The sequence below is a fragment of the Ranitomeya variabilis genome, chromosome 5 (genome assembly GCF_051348905.1).
Source record: "Ranitomeya variabilis isolate aRanVar5 chromosome 5, aRanVar5.hap1, whole genome shotgun sequence".
Taxonomy (NCBI): domain Eukaryota; kingdom Metazoa; phylum Chordata; class Amphibia; order Anura; family Dendrobatidae; genus Ranitomeya; species Ranitomeya variabilis.
In genome coordinates, this window is record NC_135236.1 from 155,788,545 (window position 1) to 155,811,649 (window position 23,105).

At 44.8% G+C, this 23,105-nt stretch overlaps 1 protein-coding gene across 1 annotated transcript in view; it reads left to right on the top strand.

Moving 5' to 3' along the window:
- AGBL1 (AGBL carboxypeptidase 1) overlaps positions 1-23,105 on the top strand; it is a 797,337-nt gene that overhangs the window by 87,094 nt on the left and 687,138 nt on the right. The window contains exon 5 of the mRNA XM_077262682.1: positions 18,104-18,197. Coding sequence (XP_077118797.1) covers positions 18,104-18,197 — 94 coding nt within the window. The remainder of the gene's footprint in view (positions 1-18,103; positions 18,198-23,105) is intronic.

Here is a 23,105-nt window from a genome sequence, read left to right on the forward strand (position 1 = left end):
GAGCAACAGCAAGCTGTAATGGAGTACCAGCTGCATCAGGCGCAAAGAAGTCGCACTCCGCGCCGTTCAGACTTCACAACCACAGAGTGAGCCACTATGAAGGACGTCTGCCAGGTTTTGCGTCCCTTCGATTATTCCACGCGGATGGCGAGTGCAGATGATGCACTAGTCAGCATGACTGTCCCCCTTATCTGCCTGCTTGAAAAATCACTGCAAGCGCTAAGGGATGATGTTGTGGAAGAGGTGGAGGATGAGGATTCACCATTTCCATCATCTTCGGGACAGTCAGCGTCACGTGGTTCCTCACAAATGCGTAGGCAGGGGACACTTTGTGAGGAGGATGAGGAGGAGTCAATGGAGGAGGAAGACATCCGTCCAGAGGAGGGAGTTACACAATTGTCCAGTACTCAGTGTGTACAGCGAGGGTGGGGTGATGACGAGCGGGCAGAGATCACGCCTCCAGCAGGGGACAGCGTTTCTTGGCCAGTTGGCAGTCTGCAGCACATGGTGGATTACATGCTGCAGTGCCTGAGAAATGACCGCCGCATCGCCCACATTCTCAACATGTCTGATTATTGGGTGTTCACCCTCCTCGATCCTCGCTACCGGGACAACGTAGAAAGCCTCATCACACCGTTGAACCGGGAGCGAAAAATGCGGGAGTACCAAGACACACTGGTGAATTCCATCATCTTCTCCATTCCAACTGAGAGAAGTGCTGCTAGTGCATTACAAAGCAGCTCAGTGCGTCCAGGCAGTGGAGGAGGCTCTGCACAAAGAGGGAGCAGAAGCAGTGCCTCTGCCCAAGGCAAGACCAGTATGGCCCAACTGTGGCACAGTTTTGTGTGCCCGCCACAAAAGTCTACACCATCACAGACGGCTCCAGTCAGCAGGAGGCAACGGTTCCGTCAGATGGTGACAGACTACATGTCTTGCCCTCTTGCTGTACTCGCAGACGGCTCTTCACCTTTCAAGTTTTGAGTCTCAAAGCTGGATACATGGCCAGAGCTAAGCCAGTATGCATTGGAGGTGCTGGCTTGCCCTGCGGCTAGTGTATTATCGGAACGCGTCTTTAGTGCTGCAGGTGGTGTACTAACTGACCGTCGCATGCGACTATCCTCCGATAACGTTGACCGGCTTACTTTCCTGAAAATGAACAAGGCCTGGATCTCGCAGGATCAGTCAGGCTGACTGCGCCTGTGCGGCCGCGCTGGCCGAGAGCCCGCCTCGCAGTGTCTTCTGATTTAATCCCACTGGGGGCCTGAGGTCCATGGACATGCGCAGTGCATATCTGAACCTCCGCCTCTCACTCATCTCCCTACGCCTTCTTCAGACTGTGTGCCGTCAGCTGATCCCTAATAGCATGCCACGGCCGTGACGCCGCACAGTCTGAAGAAGCCGTAGGGAGGGGAGTGAGAGGCGAGGATATGCACTGCGCATGGCCACGGATCCCAGGCCCGCGGTGGGATTACATTAGATGACACTGCGAGGCGGGCTCTCGGCCAGTGCGGCCGCACAGGCGCAGCCAGCCTGACACCAAATGATGTCAGAAGATGGGCAGCGCTAAGTGTGCCTGGCCAAGGGATAACATAACAGCGCAGGCTCCGGGACGGAATCAAACAACGCTGAGGAGCCGGGGCACGGCGCCAAGGGGGTAGGAATGACAGCTGTGCTGCGTCATATTACGAAGGAAAGTCACACGTCCGGGACGGTCTCACAGTATCAGGGGACACATTTTATAAGTGTTTAGTTCTGTGTTTGCAAGGAGCATAATGAAAAGAGCCACCTTTTCCTTTTGCATCCTTTGTGTTGCACAAGCTGGCTCTTTCAGCTACAAACGCCTTGGGGGGGGGTTAAAGGTTCCCTTTCGACTTTCTCCAATCAGGCTTCAGCCTACACTGTGTTCCTCTGCTCCTCCTGCTGTCCCTGGGCTCCAACACCGCTAGTTGTTGCCTGGTAGTGCTGTCCGCACAGTCAACAGTCGCTCCTCTGTTATTGGGGTTCAGTAACGTCAGCTGTTCCCCAGCTGTGTGTGTGGAAATCCCTCCTATCTCCTCCACCTCCTCCTCCTCCTGTCCCTGGGCTCCAACACCACTAGTTGTTGCCTGGTAGTGCTGTCCGCACAGTCAGCAGTCGCTCCTCTGTTATTGGGGTTCAGTAACGTCAGCTGTTCCCCAGCTGTGTGTGTGGCAATCCCTCCTATCTCCTCCACCTCCTCCTCCTCCTGTCCCTGGGCTCCAACACCGCTAGTTGTTGCCTGGTAGTGCTGTCCGCACAGTCAATAGTCGCTCCTCTGTTATTGGGGTTCAGTAACGTCAGCTGTTCCCCAGCTGTGTGTGTGGCAATCCCTCCTATCTCCTCCACCTCCTCCTCCTGCTGTCCCTGGGCTCCAACACCGCTAGTTGTTGCCTGGTAGTGCTGTCCACACAGTCAACAGTCGCTCCTCTGTTATTGGGGTTCAGTAACGTCAGCTGTTCCCCAGCTGTGTGTGTGGCAATCCCTCCTATCTCCTCCACCTCCTCCTCCTCCTGTCCCTGGGCTCCAACACCGCTAGTTATTGCCTGGTAGTGCTGTCCGCACAGTCAACAGTCGCTCCTCTGTTATTGGGGTTCAGTAACGTCAGCTGTTCCCCAGCTGTGTGTGTGGCAATCCCTCCTATCTCCTCCACCCCCTCCTCCTGCTGTCCCTGGGCTCCAACGCCGCTAGTTGTTGTCCAGAAGTGCTGTCCGCACAGAGCCAAACACCTCGCCAATGTGTTAGTGGGGTTCAGTAATGCCTGCTGCTCCCCTGCTGTGTATACGGCAACGTGTCATGCGACCGCCACGCAGGCACAACAACTGAAATGTAAGGGAACCTGTCCCCCCCCCCAAGGCGTTTGTTACTGAAAGAGCCACCTTGTGCAGCAGTAATGATGCAAAAGGAAGAAGTGCCTCTTTTCGTGGTGCTCCTTGCACATGCTGAACCTAACACTTATGAAATGTGTCCCCTCACACCGTTAAACCGTCCGGTAGGTAGAACTTTCATTTGTCATGTGACGCAGCACAGCCATCATTCTTACCCCCTTGGCGCCGTGCGCCGCCTCCTCAGCGTTGTTTGAATCTGTCCCAGAGCCTGCGCTGTTAGGTTACCCCTTGGCCATGCACACATTTTGCGCTGACAAAGGAAAGTTCCACCGACCGGACTGTTTAACGGTGTGAGGGGACACATTTCATAAGTGTTAGGTTCAGCATGTGCAAGGACCATAATTAAAAGAGCTAAGTTTACCTTTTCCAGCATTAGTGCTGTACAAGATGGCTCTTTCAGCTACAAACGCCTGGGGGGGGGTTAAAGGTTCCCTTTCAACTTGCTCCAGTGCAGGCTTCGGCCTACACTCTGTTCCTGCTGCTGACCCTGGGCTCTAACAACGCCAGTTGGGGCCCAGAAGTGCTGGCTGCACAGAGCCAAACACCTCACCAATGTGTCAGTGGGGTTCAGCACCGCCAGCTGTTCCCCTGCTGTGTAGTCGGCAACGTGTCCTGCAACTGCCACGCAGACACAAAGCTGCCACCAGTGCAGGCTTCGGCCTACACTCCGCTCCCTCTCCTCCTCCTGCTGACCCTGGGCTCCAACACCGCTAGTTGCTGTCCAGAAGTGCTGGCTGCACAGAGCCAAACACCCGCCACTCTGTCAGTGGGGTTCAGCACCGCCAGCTGTTCCCCTGCTATGTAGCTGGCATCGTGTCCTGCAACAGCCACGCAGACACAAGAACTGAAACTGAAGGGAACCTGTCCCCCCTCCCCCAGGCGTTTGTATGTTTTACAGCCAAATTGTACAGCAGTAATGCTGCATGTGTGCAAGGTGGCTCATAAACTTATTCCCCTTGCACATGTGGAACTGAACACGTCTAAAATGTGTCCTCTGTGACCATTAAACCGTCCCTGAGGTGTGACTTTCCTTTGTAATGACACGCTGCAACCCCCTTGGTAGCGCTGCCCATCTTCTGGCATCATTGTTTGGCTGGCTGCGCCTCTGCGGCCGCCCTGGCCCACACAACGACCCTCGGTGTCTTATTTATTTTGACTGCGAGGGTGTGATTGATGGGCATGAGCAGTGCATATGTTTGCCTGTCCCTCATCTCCTTCCGCCTTCTTCAGACTGTGCGGCTTCATGGCCGTGGCATGCGATAAGGGATCAGCTAACGCCGCACAGTCTGAAGCAGGTGTAAGGACCCGAGTGTGAGAGGCGAACATATGTACTGCGCCAGGCCATGAATCCCAGCCCCGCAGTGTTTTAACAATGTAAAGACACTGCGGGGCTGGGATTCATGGGCATCGCGAACCGCACCGGCCGACATCAAATGATGTCAGAGGACGGGCAGCGCTAACAGCGCAAGGCCAAGGGATAACACGACAGCGCAGACTCCTGTGCAGCAAATAACGACGCTCAGGAGGCCGCGCCCAGCACCAAGGTGGGATTTTTGACAGCTGTGCTGCGTCTCATTACGAAGGGAACTCTCGCCTCCAACACAGTTTTACTGTATAAAGGGCTAAATGTTATACGTGTTTCATTCAGCGTGTGCATGGAGAAAAATTAAAAGAGCAACCTTTGACTTGTGCAGCACTACTGCTGCATAAGGTGTGGGTCTTCTAGTTTGTAACACCTGAGGGGGGTTAAAGGTTACCTTTGAAATTGGTTCAATTAGGCTTCGGCCTACACTCTGCTCCCTCTCCTTCTCCTTCTGACCCTGGGCTCCAACACCGCTATTTGCTGTCCGGAAGTGCTGGCTGCACAGAGCAAAACACCCGCCACTCTGTCAGTGGGGTTCAGCACCTCCAGCTGTTCCCCTGCTGTGTAGCCAGCAACGTGTCCTGCAACTGCCACGCAGACACAAAGCTGCCACCAGTGCAGGCTTTGGCCTACACTCCGCTCCCTCTCCTCCTCCTGCTGACCCTGGGCTCCAACACCGCTAGTTGCTGTCCGGAAGTGCTGGCTGCACAGAGCAAAACACCCGCCACTCTGTCAGTGGGGTTCAGCACCGCCAGCTGTTCCCCTGCTGTGTAGCCGGCAACGTGTCCTGCAACAGCCACGCAGACACAAAGCTGCCACCAGTGCAGGCTTCGGCCTACACTCCGCTCCCTCTACTCCTCCTGCTGGCCCTGGGCTCTAACAACGCCAGTTGGGACCCAGAGGTGCTGGCTGCACAGAGCCAAACACTTCGCCAATGTGTCAGTGGGGTTCAGCACCGCCAGCTGTTCCCCTGCTGTGTAGCCGGCATCGTGTCCTGCAACAGCCACGCAGACACAACAAACCCAAAGCTGACGCCAGTGCAGGCTTCGGCCTACACTCTGCTCCCCCTGCTGACCCTTTGCTCCAACACTGCTAGTTGGGGCTCTAGGAAGACAAGCTTGAATAGGTCCCCATCCTGGTTCCAGCACCGTCAGCTGGTTCCGGGCAGAGCCTTTGGCTTAGGTGCCTCCTTCTGGGTATCCGAGTTCCACCAACGTCAGGTGGTCCTTGGTAGTGCTTTCAGGCACGGGTACCTCCTGCTTAGTAACTGGGTTCCAGTAACGTCAGCTGGTCCTCGGTAGTTCCATTGGCTCTTGGACCTTCGGCTACTCATCCGGGTTCCAGTACCGTCAGCTGGTTCTCGGCAGTGTCTTTTGCTCTTGTACCTTCTGCTCCCCATCCTGGTTCCAGTACCGTCAGCTGGTTCCGGGCAGAGCCTTTGGCTTAGGTGCCTCCCTCTGGGTATCCGAGTTCCACCAACGTCAGGTGGTCCTTGGTAGTGCTTTCAGGCACGGGTACCTCCTGCTTAGTAACCGGGTTCCAGTAACGTCAGCTGGTCCTCGGTAGTTCCATTGGCTCTTGGACATTCGGCTACCCATCCGGGTTCCAGTACCGACAGCTGGTTCTCGGCAGTGTCTTTTGCTCTTGTACCTTCTGCTCCCCATCCTGGTTCCAGTACCGTCAGCTGGTTCCAGGCAGAGCCTTTGGCTTAGGTGCCTCCCTCTGGGTATCCGAGTTCCACCAACGTCAGGTGGTCCTTGGTAGTGCTTTCAGGCACTGGTACCTCCTGCATAGTAACCGGGTTCCAGTAACGTCAGCTGGTCCTTGGTAGTTCCATTGGCTCTTGGACCTTCGGGTAGCCATCCGAGTTCCAGTTCCATCAGCTGTTTCTCGGCATTTTCTCAGCCTTCTTGTACCTTCTGCTACATTTCCAAGTTCAAGAGACTAAAGACGATGACCCGGAAGACCACCCCTAAGATGACGACGACACCAGAGACGACAACCACTGAGATGACGACGACCCTGGAGACGATGACCCTGAAGACCACCCCGATGACGATGACCCCGGAGATGACGACCCTGGAGACGACGCCAACCTGGAAGACCGAGAAGCAGAAGAACAAGAGGCTGCAGAACAAAGAGCAGAAGAACATTAAGCATAAGACTAAATATCAGAGCAAAAGATATTATCTAAATTATAAGCAGAAGAAGACTAAGCAGTGTATGGGGGTGAGTCCGTTCCTCCTCGTGGTGCCCCTGGATAAAGCCTGATGCTGCAGGCCAAACTGAACGGGGACAAATGTAACTCTTTTGTGACAGGCAGAACGGAAGGTGTAATCTTCAAACTTTTATAGATAACAACTACGGGAATGCCTGTCACAAATAAGAATATGATGAAGAAGTTGAATATGAAGAAGATAATAGTAAAATAAAAAGAATATGAACAATGTAACAAAAAAAATAATAGGTAGAAGATGAAGAAGAAGATTAATAAGGTGAAGAAGTTGATGTCAAAGAAGCTGATGATGAGGATAATGAAGAAGAAAGTGTGGGAGAAGTAAAAAAGAAGGTGAAGGGCGTGGAAGTAGTGAAACATCAATGTCTGACAAAATAAAAAAAAAATTAACATAGTCAAAATCTTTCTAACGCCGAACGTCATAAAAAAAAATAAAATTCCTGCTATTCTATTTGATTGGGCTAAACCTCTGTGCCTTTAATGTCTCCGCCACCTCCACCAATACATCCTACATTATTCTTAGTTGTTTTCCTTCATGTAGAATGAACCTACAAGGAAAGAAAGGGTTTATTTTAATTCCGATATTTTCGTCCCATTGACTTGCATTGGGATCGGGTATCGGTATCGGATTAGATCCGATACTTTCCGATACCGATACTTTCCGATACCGATACTTTCCGATATCGGAAGGTATCGCTCAACAGTCTGAATACTTATGAGCATGTGATATTTCACTTTTTCTTTTTTAATAAATATGCCAAAAAAAATCTATATTTCTGTTTTTTTTTCAGTCAAGAAGGTGTGCAGAATGTACATTATTGAGAAAAGATTGGCTGCAATTAAACAAAGAGTGAAAAAAATGTAAAGGGGTCTGAATACTTTCCGTACCCACTGTATGCAAACAAAACATTTTTCATCAAATTTAAACCACTTACCACAAGGACTTTCTGAGCCCTGCTCACCATCTTACAGTAACGTAGCCTAACAGAATCAAGCTTACCGCATAGATACAATAAAAGAACCACATTTACTACATAGATTTGATAAAAATTCCAAGCTTACTACATCCTTAATGTAATAGAATCAAGATTACTTCATAAAGACGATAGTAGACAGTACACAGCCCCCCCAGGAAGCCCACGCGATGCCGCATATGATCCCAAGGTGGCAAGAACTATGGGTAAGGACAGTGTATGACCTTTAGTACATACTCATGTTCCCTTAAAGTGGTACATACCTTATCCACATTAGTGGTTTTCCTATGACTTATAGTTGATTGATTGGAATCTCTGATTGAGACTGAGGGAGCAACCTTAAGTGGGTCGCATTTATACGGCGCTATAATATAGATGTTAGAATCTGTCCTACCCTTACTAATATTTGGGATATATATGCTCTTGCACCTGTTACTCATTAATTTGCTTTCTCTATCATTACATGTACTATATACTGTATGTTGGTTTTATGATATATGTGTTTTGAATAAAAATCTTAATTATTTATATTTCTGGGTTGTTCTATACTCTTTTTTCGCTCTGTTGTTATTGATTATGTCTTGGAGAGTGTCCTTGGCTACTTTTGCCTCCCTCTCTACAACATCGAGGGTTTAATTATATTAAATTAAATTATGTTTTCTGAATTGAGGATTGTGTATATATAGATTGCTCTAGTTGGAATGTTTTTTTTTCTTAGATTTTCCGTGTGCTTTTTTATGGAAAAAAAGAAACGCATGAAAAAAATACTGTAGTAAAGAAACATGCTGTACTCTCCTCGTGATCATCATGATCCCCTATAGCTCGAGCTGAGCAGACATTTCCTTTGTTTTGAGAGTCACCAGGATGTAGGGACCAGTGAGGGACCTGAGAAGCTTTGGAACAGGAGTAGAGGAGGACCTATGAAGTGTGTGTCACTTCTTTTTTTTCTGTACGATTCTGATAATTTGTATGTTTTTTCTCATCTTCTAACTTGAGAAGCACATCTGCCCCCGCCTCCTGACATCCTGCTTGCTATGGGGTGGTTCTGTCATTTTGGACCTGTAGTATGGTTTTTCTGCTGGCCCAAACTGTGCACTGTCCTCTGCTTCTAGAAGAGACAATTTTACCTTTGCTGTATTTAAGGAGTGCAGGGCCTCTGAAGCTGTCCACTTTCAGTGACCCTGCCAGCTTCAGAGCAGCATTTGGAAGCTCTAGGGCTTTATTCACACAGTGACATCAGTATTTTTGATCAGTATTTCATCAGTATTTGTATGCCAAAAACAGGAGTGTCTCCAAAACACAGAACAGGTGTCAATCTTTAGATTATAGTTTTTCTCTGTAAGTTCCAATCCTGGGTTTGGATTACAAAAACTGATGCAAAATACTGACCAAATACTACTGATATATGAATAAGCCATAAAGCAAAGTGCTTGTAAACACACTCTCCTTGCAGAGGAAATTGGTCACTGTGGACAGACTGCAGAGGTGACCCATAACCTAGGTAACAAGTAGTACACTCCAAAATTAAAATCTGTTTTTGAGAGCAGAGAATATTGTTAATAAGAAGTAAATTGCAAAGTTGATTGTTTGTACAAGCTCTTTGTAATTTTACCCTTTTAACAAGATGAAACCTTTTAATAAATATCCAAAGTGGGCAGCCCTTTCAAAGCCTGGATTAAGTTAGCATTTGTGATACTAAAATACTATTTGTGATCTTGAACTTTAAATATTAAGCTGTCATTATCTTTACTAAAGTTACCTAATGATGCTTCCTATGTAACAGTTTCAGAAAAGTGTTGAATGATATAAAGAGCCAAACGCTGTGAGCACAATCAGAAAAGGCCAGGAGGAATATTTCAAGAATGGCCAATAATGTCTGTCAGCTGTTTGTGTCACACTGTCTGGCCCATGATGATGTCTTACGGCACTTAAAAAAGGAACAAGTTGATCCTAACTTCCTTAATTAATTGTTTTCAACTATCTCATTTTAAAATAAACTCTTACTTGATTTCCAAATGTTACCATCAGTAAAAAAGTTTGACAGGCACCTGACACGTCAGAGGAGTTGATGAGATATTGGTATCTTTGTCTTAATGCACTGTGACGGGTTGAGAGCATCTAATGAGGACTGAGAAATCCTTCCAAGATGAACTATAAAAATATCATGTAAGGAGAAAAGAATAGATACTGGGGAATCAAGCAGGTCCAGCCTGCAATTTATAGCTCTTAATAAGTAGTTCATTATTTCACATCTGTTAACTAATGAAACCGTAAGAGGTTGAGCTTGCACTTAGAGTAGAGATGAGCAAACATTTTGACGTTCTGTTCTGCGAATATTTAATTGTTCACCGACTTGTTCGACAAACGGATCGACGAACGTAACCGAACGTCAAAAGCCATTCCTCCCCTCCCTCACCTTTGTCAGGCACATCACTGATCTGATCAGCTGTCATGTGCCCCTAACAGCTGTGGGTGGAATCTCGATCAACCTGCAGCTGTTAACATGTTAAATACCACTGTTGAATTCTGACAGTGGCATATACCGTGCATGCCCTGGAAGCGTGTCACAAACCAAGCCCTTTGGTGCCCCTTTCACATGACTGCGGGGTGCCAATGGGTTGAAATGACAACCCAGGATCTGCCTGTGACCACTGTGGTTGTCACTGGCGATCTGTCAGATGACAGCGTGAGCTCGCTATGTCCGGTTACAAGCATCGGCTGATGGGACTACTGCTCCCATCAGCATATGCCTGCTGCTGCTAATAACAGGTAGAGTAGGCACCACTGATGGGAGTATTCATCAGCCAGCACATGCACTATAAATAAATGAAAACAAAATGACCTGAGTTTCCCTGTAATTTTGGTAACCAGCCAGGCAGAACTGGCAGCTGCAGGCTGCAACCCTCAGCTGTCAGCGCTAGCAAGGCTGTTATTTTAATGATAGAGGGGTCCCTCACTTTTTTTAATGATTTAAATAAAGAATTAGAAAAAGGTGTGGGGTCCCTCAATTTTTGACAACCAGCCAAGCTAAAGCAGACAGCTGGGGGCTGGTATTCTCAGGCTTGGAAGAGGCAATGGATATTGGCCCCCACAGCCTAAAAATAGCAGCCCGCAGCCACTCCAGAAAAAGTGCATCTATTAAATGCGGCAATTCTGTCTCTTAACCCAGTTTTTCCAACTTGCCATAGTGCAGTGGAAACTAAGGGTAATAGCTGGGGGGTCGATATCACCATTGTATTGTCAGATAACATCAAGCCCAGAGGTTAGTAATGGAGAGGCATCTATAAGACATCTATAACCCCACAGTCATATTGTATAAAAAAAACAAACACCACCTGAATAAAGTCCTTTAGTTGAGAGAATGACACAAACTCCTTTTATGAATCTAAATTAAACCATACCCACGTTATCGTCCATTCCACTGAAGCCATGGTCTCATCTCATAAAACAACCAAAAAAACAACCATATCTCTCACTTGTCCGATATTCTGTCCCACGCCGTAATCCATGTCTGGGGATAAACAGTTTTTAACCTGGACAGTACTGATGACATCAACAAGGTTTCTGCCCATCTTTAAGGCTGTGTTCACAGCTGGGCCCCTGAACTTTGGGGACCTCGGATGAGATCAGCGCTGCACCATGAGACTTTTTCTCACTGTATTAGAGGTGATCTCACCGAGGTCACCACAGTTCATGGGCCTGGCTGGGAACTCAGCCTCAACGACCGGCCATAATCTCAATGAGGTCACCGCTTCTCACTGATGCTATGCTCGCAGTAGCTCATACCTCAGTGGTTCTCAGCCTAGATGGTCGCATCTCGACACCATCCAGGTGGATTACTGTGTGGTAATGAACGACAAACAGGTGAGGGATATGGCTGTTTTTTTATTTTTGCTTTATTACAGGAGACGAGGCATCAATGGAATGGACATTAGGTGAGTATAACTGTGTTTGTTATTTTTAAATAAAAAAGGAAAAGTGTGGATTTTTATTTCAAATTAAGAACTTTATTCTGGCTGTGTGTTTATTTACATTACTAGATGGTGGCCCGATTCTAACGCATCGGGTATTCTAGAATATGCTATTGCCCAGCCACGTAGTATATTGTCCAGTCACGTAGTATATTGCCCAGCGACGTAGTATATTGCCCAGCCACATAGTACAGTTATATGAAAAAGTTTGGGCACCCCTATTAATCTTAAGCTTAATGTTTTATAAAAATTGTTTTTTTTGCAACAGCTATTTCAGTTTCATATATCTAATAACTGTTGGACACAGTAATGTTTCTGCCTTGAAATGAGGTTTATTGTACTAACAGAAAATGTGCAATCTGCATTCAAACAAAATTTGACAGGTGCATAAGTATGTAGAGAATATAGTACACCGCACACTCTGTATGTATGTTTGCAACAATAGTGAAAAGTTTATTTTACATGAAAAGCGACCAGAGGTAATTATAATGACGTTTCGGCCCTACCAGGGCCTTAATCATACAATCGCTTTAATGTGCACATAGAAGAGGGAAGAGTCCTTGTAGTTAGAGGCATACACTTAAATGCCGAGTGACGATGCGTGTAATTACGCAATAGTAGCCCTGAAGTGGGTTTGGTAAACCTGGTGCTTGTAGTAACTGTGCGGCGCTCCCGCCTCCACGCATCGTCACTCGGCATTTAAGTGTATGCCTCTAACTACAAGGACTCTTCCCTCTTCTATGTGCACATTAAAGCGATTGTATGATTAAGGCCCTGGTAGGGCCGAAACGTCATTATAATTACCTCTGGTCGCTTTTCATGTAAAATAAACTTTTCACTATTGTTGCAAACATACATACAGAGTGTGCGGTGTACTATATTCTCTATGTACGTGGGGCTCATACAGCTCACTACACCTGCACCTCGCTCCCATATTGCTCTGAGTGCGCGCCAATTTTCTTTACTCAGGTGCATAAGTATGGGCACCATTATCATTTTCTTTTTTAAAATACTCCTACCTACTTTTTACTGACTTACTAAAGCACTTTTTTTGGTTTTGCATCCTCATTGAGCTTTGAACTTCATAGCCAGGTGTATGCAATCATGAGAAAAGCTACTTAAAGTGGCCACTTGCAAGTTGTTCTCTTGTTTGAATCTCCTCTGAAGAGTGGCATCATGGGTTCCTCAAAACAACTGTCAAATGATCTGAAAACAAAGATTATTCAACATAGTTGTTCAGGGGAAGGATACAAAAAGCTGTCTCAGAGAGTTAAACTGTCAATTTCCACTGTGAGGAACATAGTAAGGAAATGGAAGAACACAGGTACAGTTCTTGTTAAGGCCAGAAGTGGCAGGCCAAGAAAAACATCAGAAAGGCAGAGAAGAAGAATGGTGAGATCAGTCAAGGACAATCCTCAGACCACCTCCAGAGAGCTGCAGCATCAACTTGCTGCAGATGGTGTCACTGTGCATCGGTCAACTATACAATGCACTTTGCACAAGGAGAAGCTGTATGGGAGAGTGATGCGAAAGAAGCTCGGCTGAGGTATGCAAAAGCACATTTGGAGAAGCCAATTTCTTTTTGGAAGAAGGTCCTGTGGACTGATGAAACCAAGATTGAGTTGTTTGGTCATACAAAAAGGCGTTATGCATGGCGGAAAAAAACACAGTGCGTTGTATAGTTGACCGATGCACAGTGACACCATCTGCAGCAAGTTGATGCTGCAGCTCTCTGGAGGTGGTCTGAGGATTGTCCTTGACTGATCTCACCATTCTTCTTCTCTGCCTTTCTGATGTTTTTCTTGGCCTGCCACTTCTGGCCTTAACAAGAACTGTACCTGTGTTCTTCCATTTCCTTACTATGTTCCTCACAGTGGAAATTGACAGGTTAAATCTCTGAGACAGCTTTTTGTATCCTTCCCCTGAACAACTATGTTGAATAATCTTTGTTTTCAGATCATTTGGCAGTTGTTTTGAGGAGCCCATGATCAATCAGCGACTTGGATTACATGACAGACAGAGGCCGAGATCAATGAATATCCATGACAGACAGACAGAAAGACAGACAGAAGGACAGACGGAAGTGACCCTTAGACAATTATATAGTAGATAACTAAATGATTAGTAATGGATAGGCGTCTAGTGGGTGCAGTCTCGCTCAATACACTTCACGGGGTTGCAGCCTCACTCAAAATTAATGTATTGAGCGACGTCACACCCATTAGACCGATTTTGCCCTGGAGTATGCATATGCACACAGCACATGGTGCACGCACTGGGAGGATTCACAAGTCTGCAGTCTCACAGAGTGACTGCAAACTCGTCATTCTAGATGGACAACACCTTTAATTGTAACATGTTTCCACGTCATGGCATAGGAACTATTATTGAGGCAGCTTTCAGTAGCATCCTTAGTCATCTTCTACCAGCTCTGTGCAAATCTGGAAAGCTTGATCTTCTGTGATCACATTTGACATCTTAATTAATGGCTGTAATATCTGAAAGTATGCAAAAAGGGCCTGGGAACATGTGTTCAAAATATGACAGTGACTGTCAATGCGCCCTGTTGTTAATACTCCCTTAAATAATGAACAATACTCTAATTATAAATCCATTACATTAATTAAACATAACTATTTTAACCTGTTGACCTAATGACCTGAATAAAAAGTCCATACAAAAATATACACAAATGGGCAATTGGCACTGTACAGTATCTACCTGACAACCAGTTGGATAAGAGAAACCCTTAGCAGGGAAAAAAAGCCAAATTAGTGAAGGCCTCTATATTTACTACAGAGAAGCAGGAAAACTCTTAGGGTACCGTCTCACAGTGGCACTTTGATCGCTACGACGGCACGATCCGTGACGTTCCAGCGATATACATATGATATCGCTGTGTCTGACACGCAGCAGCGATCAGGGACCCCGCTGAGAATCGTACGTCGTAGCAGATCGTTTGAAACTTTCTTTCGTCGCTGGATCTCCCGCTGTCATCGCTGGATCGGTGTGTGTGACACCGATCCAGCGATGCGTTCGCTTGTAACCAGGGTAAACATCGGGTTACTAGGCACAGGGCCGCGCTTAGTAACCCGATGTTTACCCTGGTTACCATCGTAAATGTAAAAAAAAAAAACACTACATACTCACCTTCTGATGTCCATCACGTCCAGCGCCGTCTGCTTCCCGCACTGACTGTGTCAGTGCCGGCCGTAAAGCACAGCACAGCGGTGACATCACCGCTGTGCTCTGCTTTTACTTTACGGCCGGCGCTCACAGTCAGTGCGGGAAGCCGCCGGCGAGGGACGTGACAGGCACCGGAATGTGAGTATGTAGTGGGGTTTTTTTTACATTTACAATGGTAACCAGGGTAAACATCGGGTTACTAAGCGTGGCCCTGCGCTTAGTAACCCGATGTTTACCCTGGTTACAAGCGAACGCATCGCTGGATCGGTGTCACACATCGGTGTCGTATCGCTGGTCGTGATTGTTGGTAAATCGTTTAGTGTAACGGTACCCTTACACAGCTTCTTATCTTCACAAAACAACTCACAAATTGACTTGCCTTGCTTACTTATACTTTTTTATGCTTATGCATTCTTCTGTCTCTTGAAAACACACTAATATATCCTGGTACCTCCGCTGCACACTTTATCTGGTCATCTCCAGTAAAAGTCACCATAGAGAAGTATATAAAAAGAGAGCAAGTTTTGTTTTAAATACTGTATGCGATTTCACTCTTCAGAGAGGAAGTAGACTTGAACTCTAGTTCTACATATTGGAAGTAGCAAACCTAAATGTCACTGTTGACCCTTTAACCAGCCTTGCCACATGACTTAGGATAAAAAAAAAAGAATCTCAATTTGTAGACATGATGTTTCGGGGTTTTGCCCCTCGTCAGTGCAAAGTATGAGATCATAGCAGGAAATAACTTACTTTCTGGGGGGGAACTGATCACATATCTCCACATCTCCAGGTAAGTTTGCCAGAAAAGACACTCAGGGTTAGTAATGCAAAGGCTCCTGGTATTTGTCCTACAACCAGGGCTTGATGTAAGGATGGACATATAAATGTTGCAACCTGTGGAGCCGAGCAGGGGTCCAAGAGGTAAGGTGGCCCACTTCCACCACCAAATCAGCAAGCAGTTTCTCTCATAGAACTATTGGATTGCAAAGGGCACAAATACAGTTTTTGCTCAGTGGCCCTTTTCTGTCTGTGTCCACCACTGACTCGATTTTTTTATTTTTTTTGGCTCACCCCAGAAAAAGTGAGTGCTTTCAGATATTCCTTGCTAAGTGTATTGCATTTAATAATGCACTAGAGATTCTGGTTACTCTTTTTCTTTTTCAGTATTTTTTTCCATGGTGTTTTGAATCTGACTTAAGAGATGACCAGATACAGATTGAAGTGGAGGGACAAGTATACATTAGTGTGTTTCAGGGTGATAGAAGTTAATACTTTTGTGCCTCAAAATGGCAAAAGTATTCTAAGAATGATACCTTTATTGGCTAACCAGTACCATTATATCTGCAAGCTTTCAGAGCACAGGGGCTTCTTCTTCAGGATCCTCTGAGAACTTGCAGATATAATTTTACCGGTTAACCAATAAAGGTATCGTTCCTAGAACACTTTTGTCATTTTCAGACATAAAAGTATTTACATTGATTTTTCTTGCTAACACGGAACCACAATAACATTTTATATTGTACATTATAATAAGGGGTATAGAAGAATGTGAGTGGGAGTCATCACTCAACTAAGGAAATCATGAAGATTTGTGAACTAGTTTATGCAGTAGCTGTGAAGATCAGAAGTGCCCTGTAATAGGCTTTCTTCTGTTTCTTGCTTTCTGTGAACAAAGAGGCAGACGCCCATTTGACTTTTTTTCTGTAAAGGGATTCTCTTGTCCAATTGCTTGTCAGGGAGGTACTATAAAGTTCCATTCATGTGACCGGGGCTGTGTTGCAGTTCCTTTCATGGTGTTTGGATGTACATAACTGTGCAGAGAAACTCTCTAAACAACACTTTTCAAACACAATGGCCCCTTAAGGTACCTTCACACTCAGCAACTTTGCAACGAGAATGACAACAATCTGTGACGTTGCAGCGTCCTGGTTAGCGATCTCGTGTTTGACACGCAGCAGCGATCTGGATCCCGCTGTGCCATCGCTGGTCGGAGCTAGAAGTCCAGAACTTTATTTTGTCGCCAGTTCGACGTGTATCGTCATGTTTGACATCAAAAGCAACGACGATAACAATGGATGTAATGGAGCTAACAACCAGCGAGAACAAGAAGTGAGTCGCCGTTACGTCACTGGATCGCTCCTGCATCGTTCTGGAGTTGCTGTGTTTGACGTCTCTAAAGCGACCTAAACAGCGACGCTCCAGCGATCTAGTTTAGGTCGGCTCGTTGTCTATATCGCCGCAGCGTCGCTGAGTGTGACGGTACCTTTAATCCTGATGTAGGGGTCCTGGCAGTCAAGAAATCATTACATATCCTAAAATCCTTTTTAGAGACTCTCAAAAGGAACACAAAGTCCACTTCAGGCCTTCTCTATTCCTCATCATGTAATCTACAATCCAGCATATGGTATTTGATGTAGAATTGGATGGAATGGACCTGCCGTTGGCATGCATGCTTATTCATTCCAATGGGTAAGCCCTCCCATACACAATAGACCAACGTTGGCCAGATGTGCCAATTTTGAGACCAACCAACTCTCCTTTCACAAACAAGGATAAGGCATGTTTAATTTCATGACCTCTTTTCATGACAGGTAAGCTGCTGTAACAAGTGTCTGGTAGCAGTTTACTTATCTCCACATTGCATACATGTGCATGCTCAGCTGTCCGAGTATACATGCGTTTGCGGGAACAACTGTTCACTGATCGAATGTTTGACTGACAGGTATTAAAGGTCTATGGCCATCTGTAATTGGTAAGAGTCACGTTGTTGTATCTCACTGCTTTTGTCAATCTCCTGATGCATCCATTGGTACCAACCTGGAGCTTAAATATATTTAAAGCCTCTACTTAGGAAACAACATGGCCCAGGAATTAAGGTTTTCATTTTAGCTTCAAAATCAACTGTTCTGTATAGAAATAGAGCACAGTATAGCAAACAAAAGAGAAGAAATTGTAATGGAAGAAAACGGAAGGATGAATTACTAGTTCCACCATGCTCCTTTTTTTAAATGATCTTAATCAAGTAATTGAAATTTTCTCTTGAAGGTACATTCAGGCTATCGTGCATTGTTAAGAACAAGAGAACTGTTCATTTCTATGAAAAAAACCTTCTCTCAGAACATCATGTCTCCTAATAATCCAGCAATCTAGAAAAAAGTGATGTTTATAAGTCAAATGCTAGGAGACAAGCATACTCGAGATGCATCTGTGATGAATGACTTTTTGCAACAAGCTGGCCGCACATATAAATCCTTTCCTCTTTTGATTAGTGTTCAAAATTTTTACTTTGCGAAAGAAAAAAAAGAGATTTATAGACATTCCTTATTCACTGATACTTGTTACCTTTGGGAATGTAATGTACTTTTTGTCAGATATAGCAGCTTTCAAGACAAAGGTCAGGCTTTGTAAATATCAGCAGATTGTGATGCATTTTTATTTGTATGTATTTATTCTATTGTTGTATTTCGCAGTTTCGGTTGGAGAGATGTTGGGCATAAATGGTGCCATGGAGCTGCTTTTTAAAGTGATCACCCCATATACCAGAAGGCACACACAGACAATCAAGTAGGTATCTTACCTTGTGTAAAGAGTTTGTCTAGGGCGAGTATAGGCACGTTTATTCCAATTCAGGAAGGAAGTGAGGTTTGGTTTAAAATACAGTAGACATATCAATTATTTTATTAGTTATTTTATGTGCTTTGCTTCTATAGCGCCATCGTCATTTATAGCGCTCTACAGAAGTCTTCATCACTGTTCCCATTGGGGCTCACAATCTAGATTCCCTATAGGTATGTCTGTGGAATGTGGGAGGAACCGGAGAACCTGGAGGAAACCCACGCAAACACGGGAGAACATACAAACTCCTTGCAGATGTTGTCAGTGGTGGGATTTGAATCCAGAGCTCCAGCATTTTGCCCTCAATCAATGTATTTATGACAAATTTGCGATGTAAATACACTGTAAATGGGGTGTTTGGGTTATTTGCCATTTATGTAGCCCTTTCCAATAGTATCTGACAGTGTATGAAGCCAAAAATAAGGCATTTAAGACCCAAGCAGTCCAAATCATATATGAAATAAATATTCTCATAATGTTAAAAGGGGTAAAATTGGCAAGTTGCTTGTAAAAACCAGCAGCTTTGCAATTAACTTGTTATTACAAATCCTTTCCATAATAAAGAATGGAGGGATTTTTAATTTTGGGGTTTACTGCCTTTTGCCTTAGACTTCATCTGTGACCTATAACCTATAAACAGTGCCCAATCTATGGAGTTCCTACACTCTGCTCTGAAGGTGGTCAGATCAAGAATACCTTGTCCTCCAGGAGGCTGAAGAGCAGTACACTCTTGAAAACATATGTAAGAATAACCCTTTAATGAATTGGTAATTATAATAATAATAATAATCATTTTTATTTATATAGCGCCAACATATTCCGCAGCGCTTTACAACTTATAGAGGGGACTTGTACAGACAATAGACATTACAGCATAACAGAAATCACAGTTCAAAACAGATACCAGGAGGAATGAGGGCCCTGCTCGCAAGCTTACAACCTATGAGGAAAAGGGGAGACCCGAGAGGTGGATGGTAACAATTGCTTTAGTTATTTGGACCAGCCATAGTGTAAGGCTCGGGTGTTCATGTAAAGCTGCATGAACCAGTTATCTGCCTAAGTATGTAGCAGTACAGACACAGAGGGCTATTAACTGCATAAAGTGTATGAGAACATGATGCAAGGAACCTGATTATGTTTTTGTTTTTTTTAATAGGCCACACAGGGATAGTGTGATATAGTGATATAATCACTATATGCCCTATTGATAAATATGGCAAATCCTGAATGGTGTAAAGATACTGGCATTTCGCTGCACCATTATTAGAAAAACTAGAAAGGGTTATTCCCAGAATGTAACGTTATCACCTATCCACAGGATAGATGAAAACTTGTGCATCTGTGGATGTGTGGGGCGTCTGCCATCCCCCTACAGATTCTGAGGTGACTCAGAAATGTCCCATTGGAAAGGAGTTGAAACTCTGCATGTGCACTCCTGCTTCATTCATTGTCTATGGGACTGTCAGATGGAGTACAGTGCTGGGCATTCCCATAGAGACAGTAGACAAAGATCTCAAAATAAACGCTGAGAAATTGATAAAGTATATTGTAAATAACTTATCAATTATTTTGACAATGATGGGGGATGCATTATTAATGTAACCATTGGTTGACTTCATGTTCATAAGTCAAGATGACATGTCATGGCTACAGAGGAGCAAACAAAGACCTGAGATGAATCGGGAAATCATTATTTTGGGACTGGGAGAGGGGCTTTTGAAAGGTAGAAAATATGTTTGCATTTTAAATCATATTAAGTTTATATTTTATTGTAGAACATACAAGCTCCAGTGCTGCTAGGCTGCAGTGCTAACCACTGAGCCATTACATGGTGGCTCAGTGGTTAGCATTGCAACCTCACAGCGCTGGAGTCCTGGGTTCAAACCCCACCAAGGACAACATCTGTAAGGAGTTTGTATGTTCTCCCCGTGTTTGTTTTGTTTTCCTTTGGGTTTCCTCCCACATTCCAAAAACATACTGATAGGGAATTTAGATTGTGAGCCTCATCGGGGACAGTGATGATTATGTCTGTAAACTGCTGTGGTATATAAGTGAGTAAAATAAATAAATTGTAAAGATCTGTGATTTTTTTCCCCTTTATGAGCAATGTAGGTAAATTTAATCTCAAAAGTAAAGATTTACTAATTATAATAAGATTTTATTTAATAAAAATGATTGTTTAAAACATCCTTGAAGAATTTCCACTGCGTGAATGTGTTATGATAGCCTCAAGGAAGGAAGATGGCGGAAGAATCTTGGGACAGACATGACATCGGGATGAATAAATCTTTGGGCCTTTATTATTATGAACCCGGCACGGTAATGTCCTATGAATCTTCCTCATGGGACACAACGTTTCACCTCTGTGTTGATATAGTGTGTTTATGTGATAGCCTTGTCTCTGCCATGATGAGGACTGGTACTTTCTCCTTCCCTCTTATTGGCAACTATGCTGACAAAGGCGCGCGGTGTTGACTTGTGCACTGACAAATGGCACGATAAGGAGGAAGTGAGCTGATAAGCTAAGCACACTTATGGATGTGTCAAAAGGCAGCTCTTCTGGAAATCCCTGTGTGTGGAGTGGATAATACAGGCAGTTGAAGTTTGTATCTTTTCTGGATATTTTCCACATACGCCGAATTATAAATAGAATAGGAAAAGAGCCTTAAATTTTAATAACATGAACGTTTTTCGCATGCCGAGTTTTTTTCCGGCAGATAGCATTTTTATACGGCGGGTTATTTCCAGATAAGCCAAAGATGCTGCACCGTTCTGCTGTGGCTGACAGTATACGAGGTCTGCTGTGACTCTTCTTGACAAATGAGAAGATCGCAAACACACAAGAGTTAAATACATTTTTGGTTGGCTGCACAAACTATTTCTATTAATATAAAACATTGTCCAGGGCCTGATAAGCATTCCGATGTTTCTCAGTCACCGTTCGGCATCGCAATGTTTGGAATGATAGACATGTCAATAAGAATGCTGTAAACAAATCTGGGGATGGCCCACGTGTCCAGGACAGGGGAATAAATGAGAAAAAGCAGAAAACAAGGAATAATAAGATATCTCCAGTCTCATTGCTGCCATTATCTGGTCTAGTTTACTACATAATTCAATTATTTAATAGGATTTTTGTTGGAGAGGAAAGTGCGGCTCTCAAAGCCTCCCTTCAGTATAACATCCTTCTACGAACAGTGTAGCAATGCAAAGTGGTAATAATATCTAAATAGGCAATGAAGGATGATCTGTGTCTTTTAAGCATTATTAGATTGAATTACTGGCCTGCATTTGTTTAAGGGAGTTTTCTATCTACTGAAAAAAATGATAAAAACTCAGAAAATGCTATAAAATAACAAAATAAGCAACATTCTCAGTACTGTATGCCCGTCTTAGCACATGAAGTGGATATTACTGCAAGAGATTAGCCTATTGCTACTCACTCAATCTTGTATTCATCTTCCACTCATGCCGCAAACTGAGCATGAATCACACCCCAAAAAAATTACCACATGCTGGGTACGCGACACACTGCCACCAGTCACCAAACAATTGGACACTGCTGTCCAATAGTCAGACGGCCAAACACTCTCAGAAAGGCTATAGATTCTTTAGATCAGTGGTCCCCAACCTTTATTACCTTGAGAGCCACTTTCAGTCCTGAGAGATAGGCACAAGCTACATCCAGCATGCCCCCTCCCATCCAGAGGGTCCCACTTTACACCCATTCTGAATTCTTGCATGAAGTGCGCCAACCACACTATTGCATGCAGCCTCAACACTCCTCTAACACTATCATCCTATCTCCAGTTTATCATATTTATCCCCCACCCCCATTATATGCACATCCAGAACTGTCCTTTTGTGTAGGGCAACTCATAAAAGTCACCATCTGGAGACGTTCCCTTCATAGCTACTTGCTAGACCTTGTGGCAGACAGCTGCAAGTCTCACTTTATGGGCCTGCAGGCCGGGTCAATTGCTTCAAAGCATGCAAGGGTCAAATGTATTCAAATGTTGGACTTTGAAGGGAATCCGCCAACAGTTTTTGCTATGTAATCTCACAGCAGCATGATGAATGAAACAAAGAGCCTGATTCAAGTGATGTATCACCTAATTAATTTCCTGGATGCAGCAGGCTGTGAAGACATGAAAGCAAAATATCAGCCCTACCCACAATAACCAGAGAATATACACAGACCACTGTGTTGGGTAGGTATTGGTCACAGGTTATTATGAAACGTATGTGAGACTCGTTCTAAAACAACACAAGTGGCCATAAGGGATATGCAGACAACCCTCCAGGTGCGGATTTCCGCCAAAGCCCACTGCTGTGACTTGTTACAAAGAGAATGTCATAGAAACTGTTAATAAAAAAAGAAAAAAATACTATTAATAAGCAAAGCTGGGAGAGAGAGAAATTCTACCAGATCCCAACATACTGGTGGAAGAGGGTGGATCCCAGATATCATGAGACTATAAACCCAGAGGACAGAACCAAAGCTATTGGCCAGGATACTAAGCCAATATTAGGTGAAGGTTTCATTAAAATCAGGAAATGGCTTAATAATTGAGTGAAGAATAGGCATCACAGTCTGTGGCACACTCATTAAAGGGAACCTGTCACCCCCAAAATCGAAGATGAGCTAAGCCCACCGGCATCAGGGGCTTATCTACAGAGTTCTGTAATGCTGTAGATAAGCCCCCGATGTATCCTGAAAGAGGAGAAAAAGAGGTTAGATTATACTCACCTGGGCGGGCGGTCTGATCCGTTGGGTGTCGCGGTCCTGGGCCTCCCTTCTTCTTACGATGACGTCCTCTTCTTGTATTAAAGCTGCGGCTCTGGCGCAGGCGTACT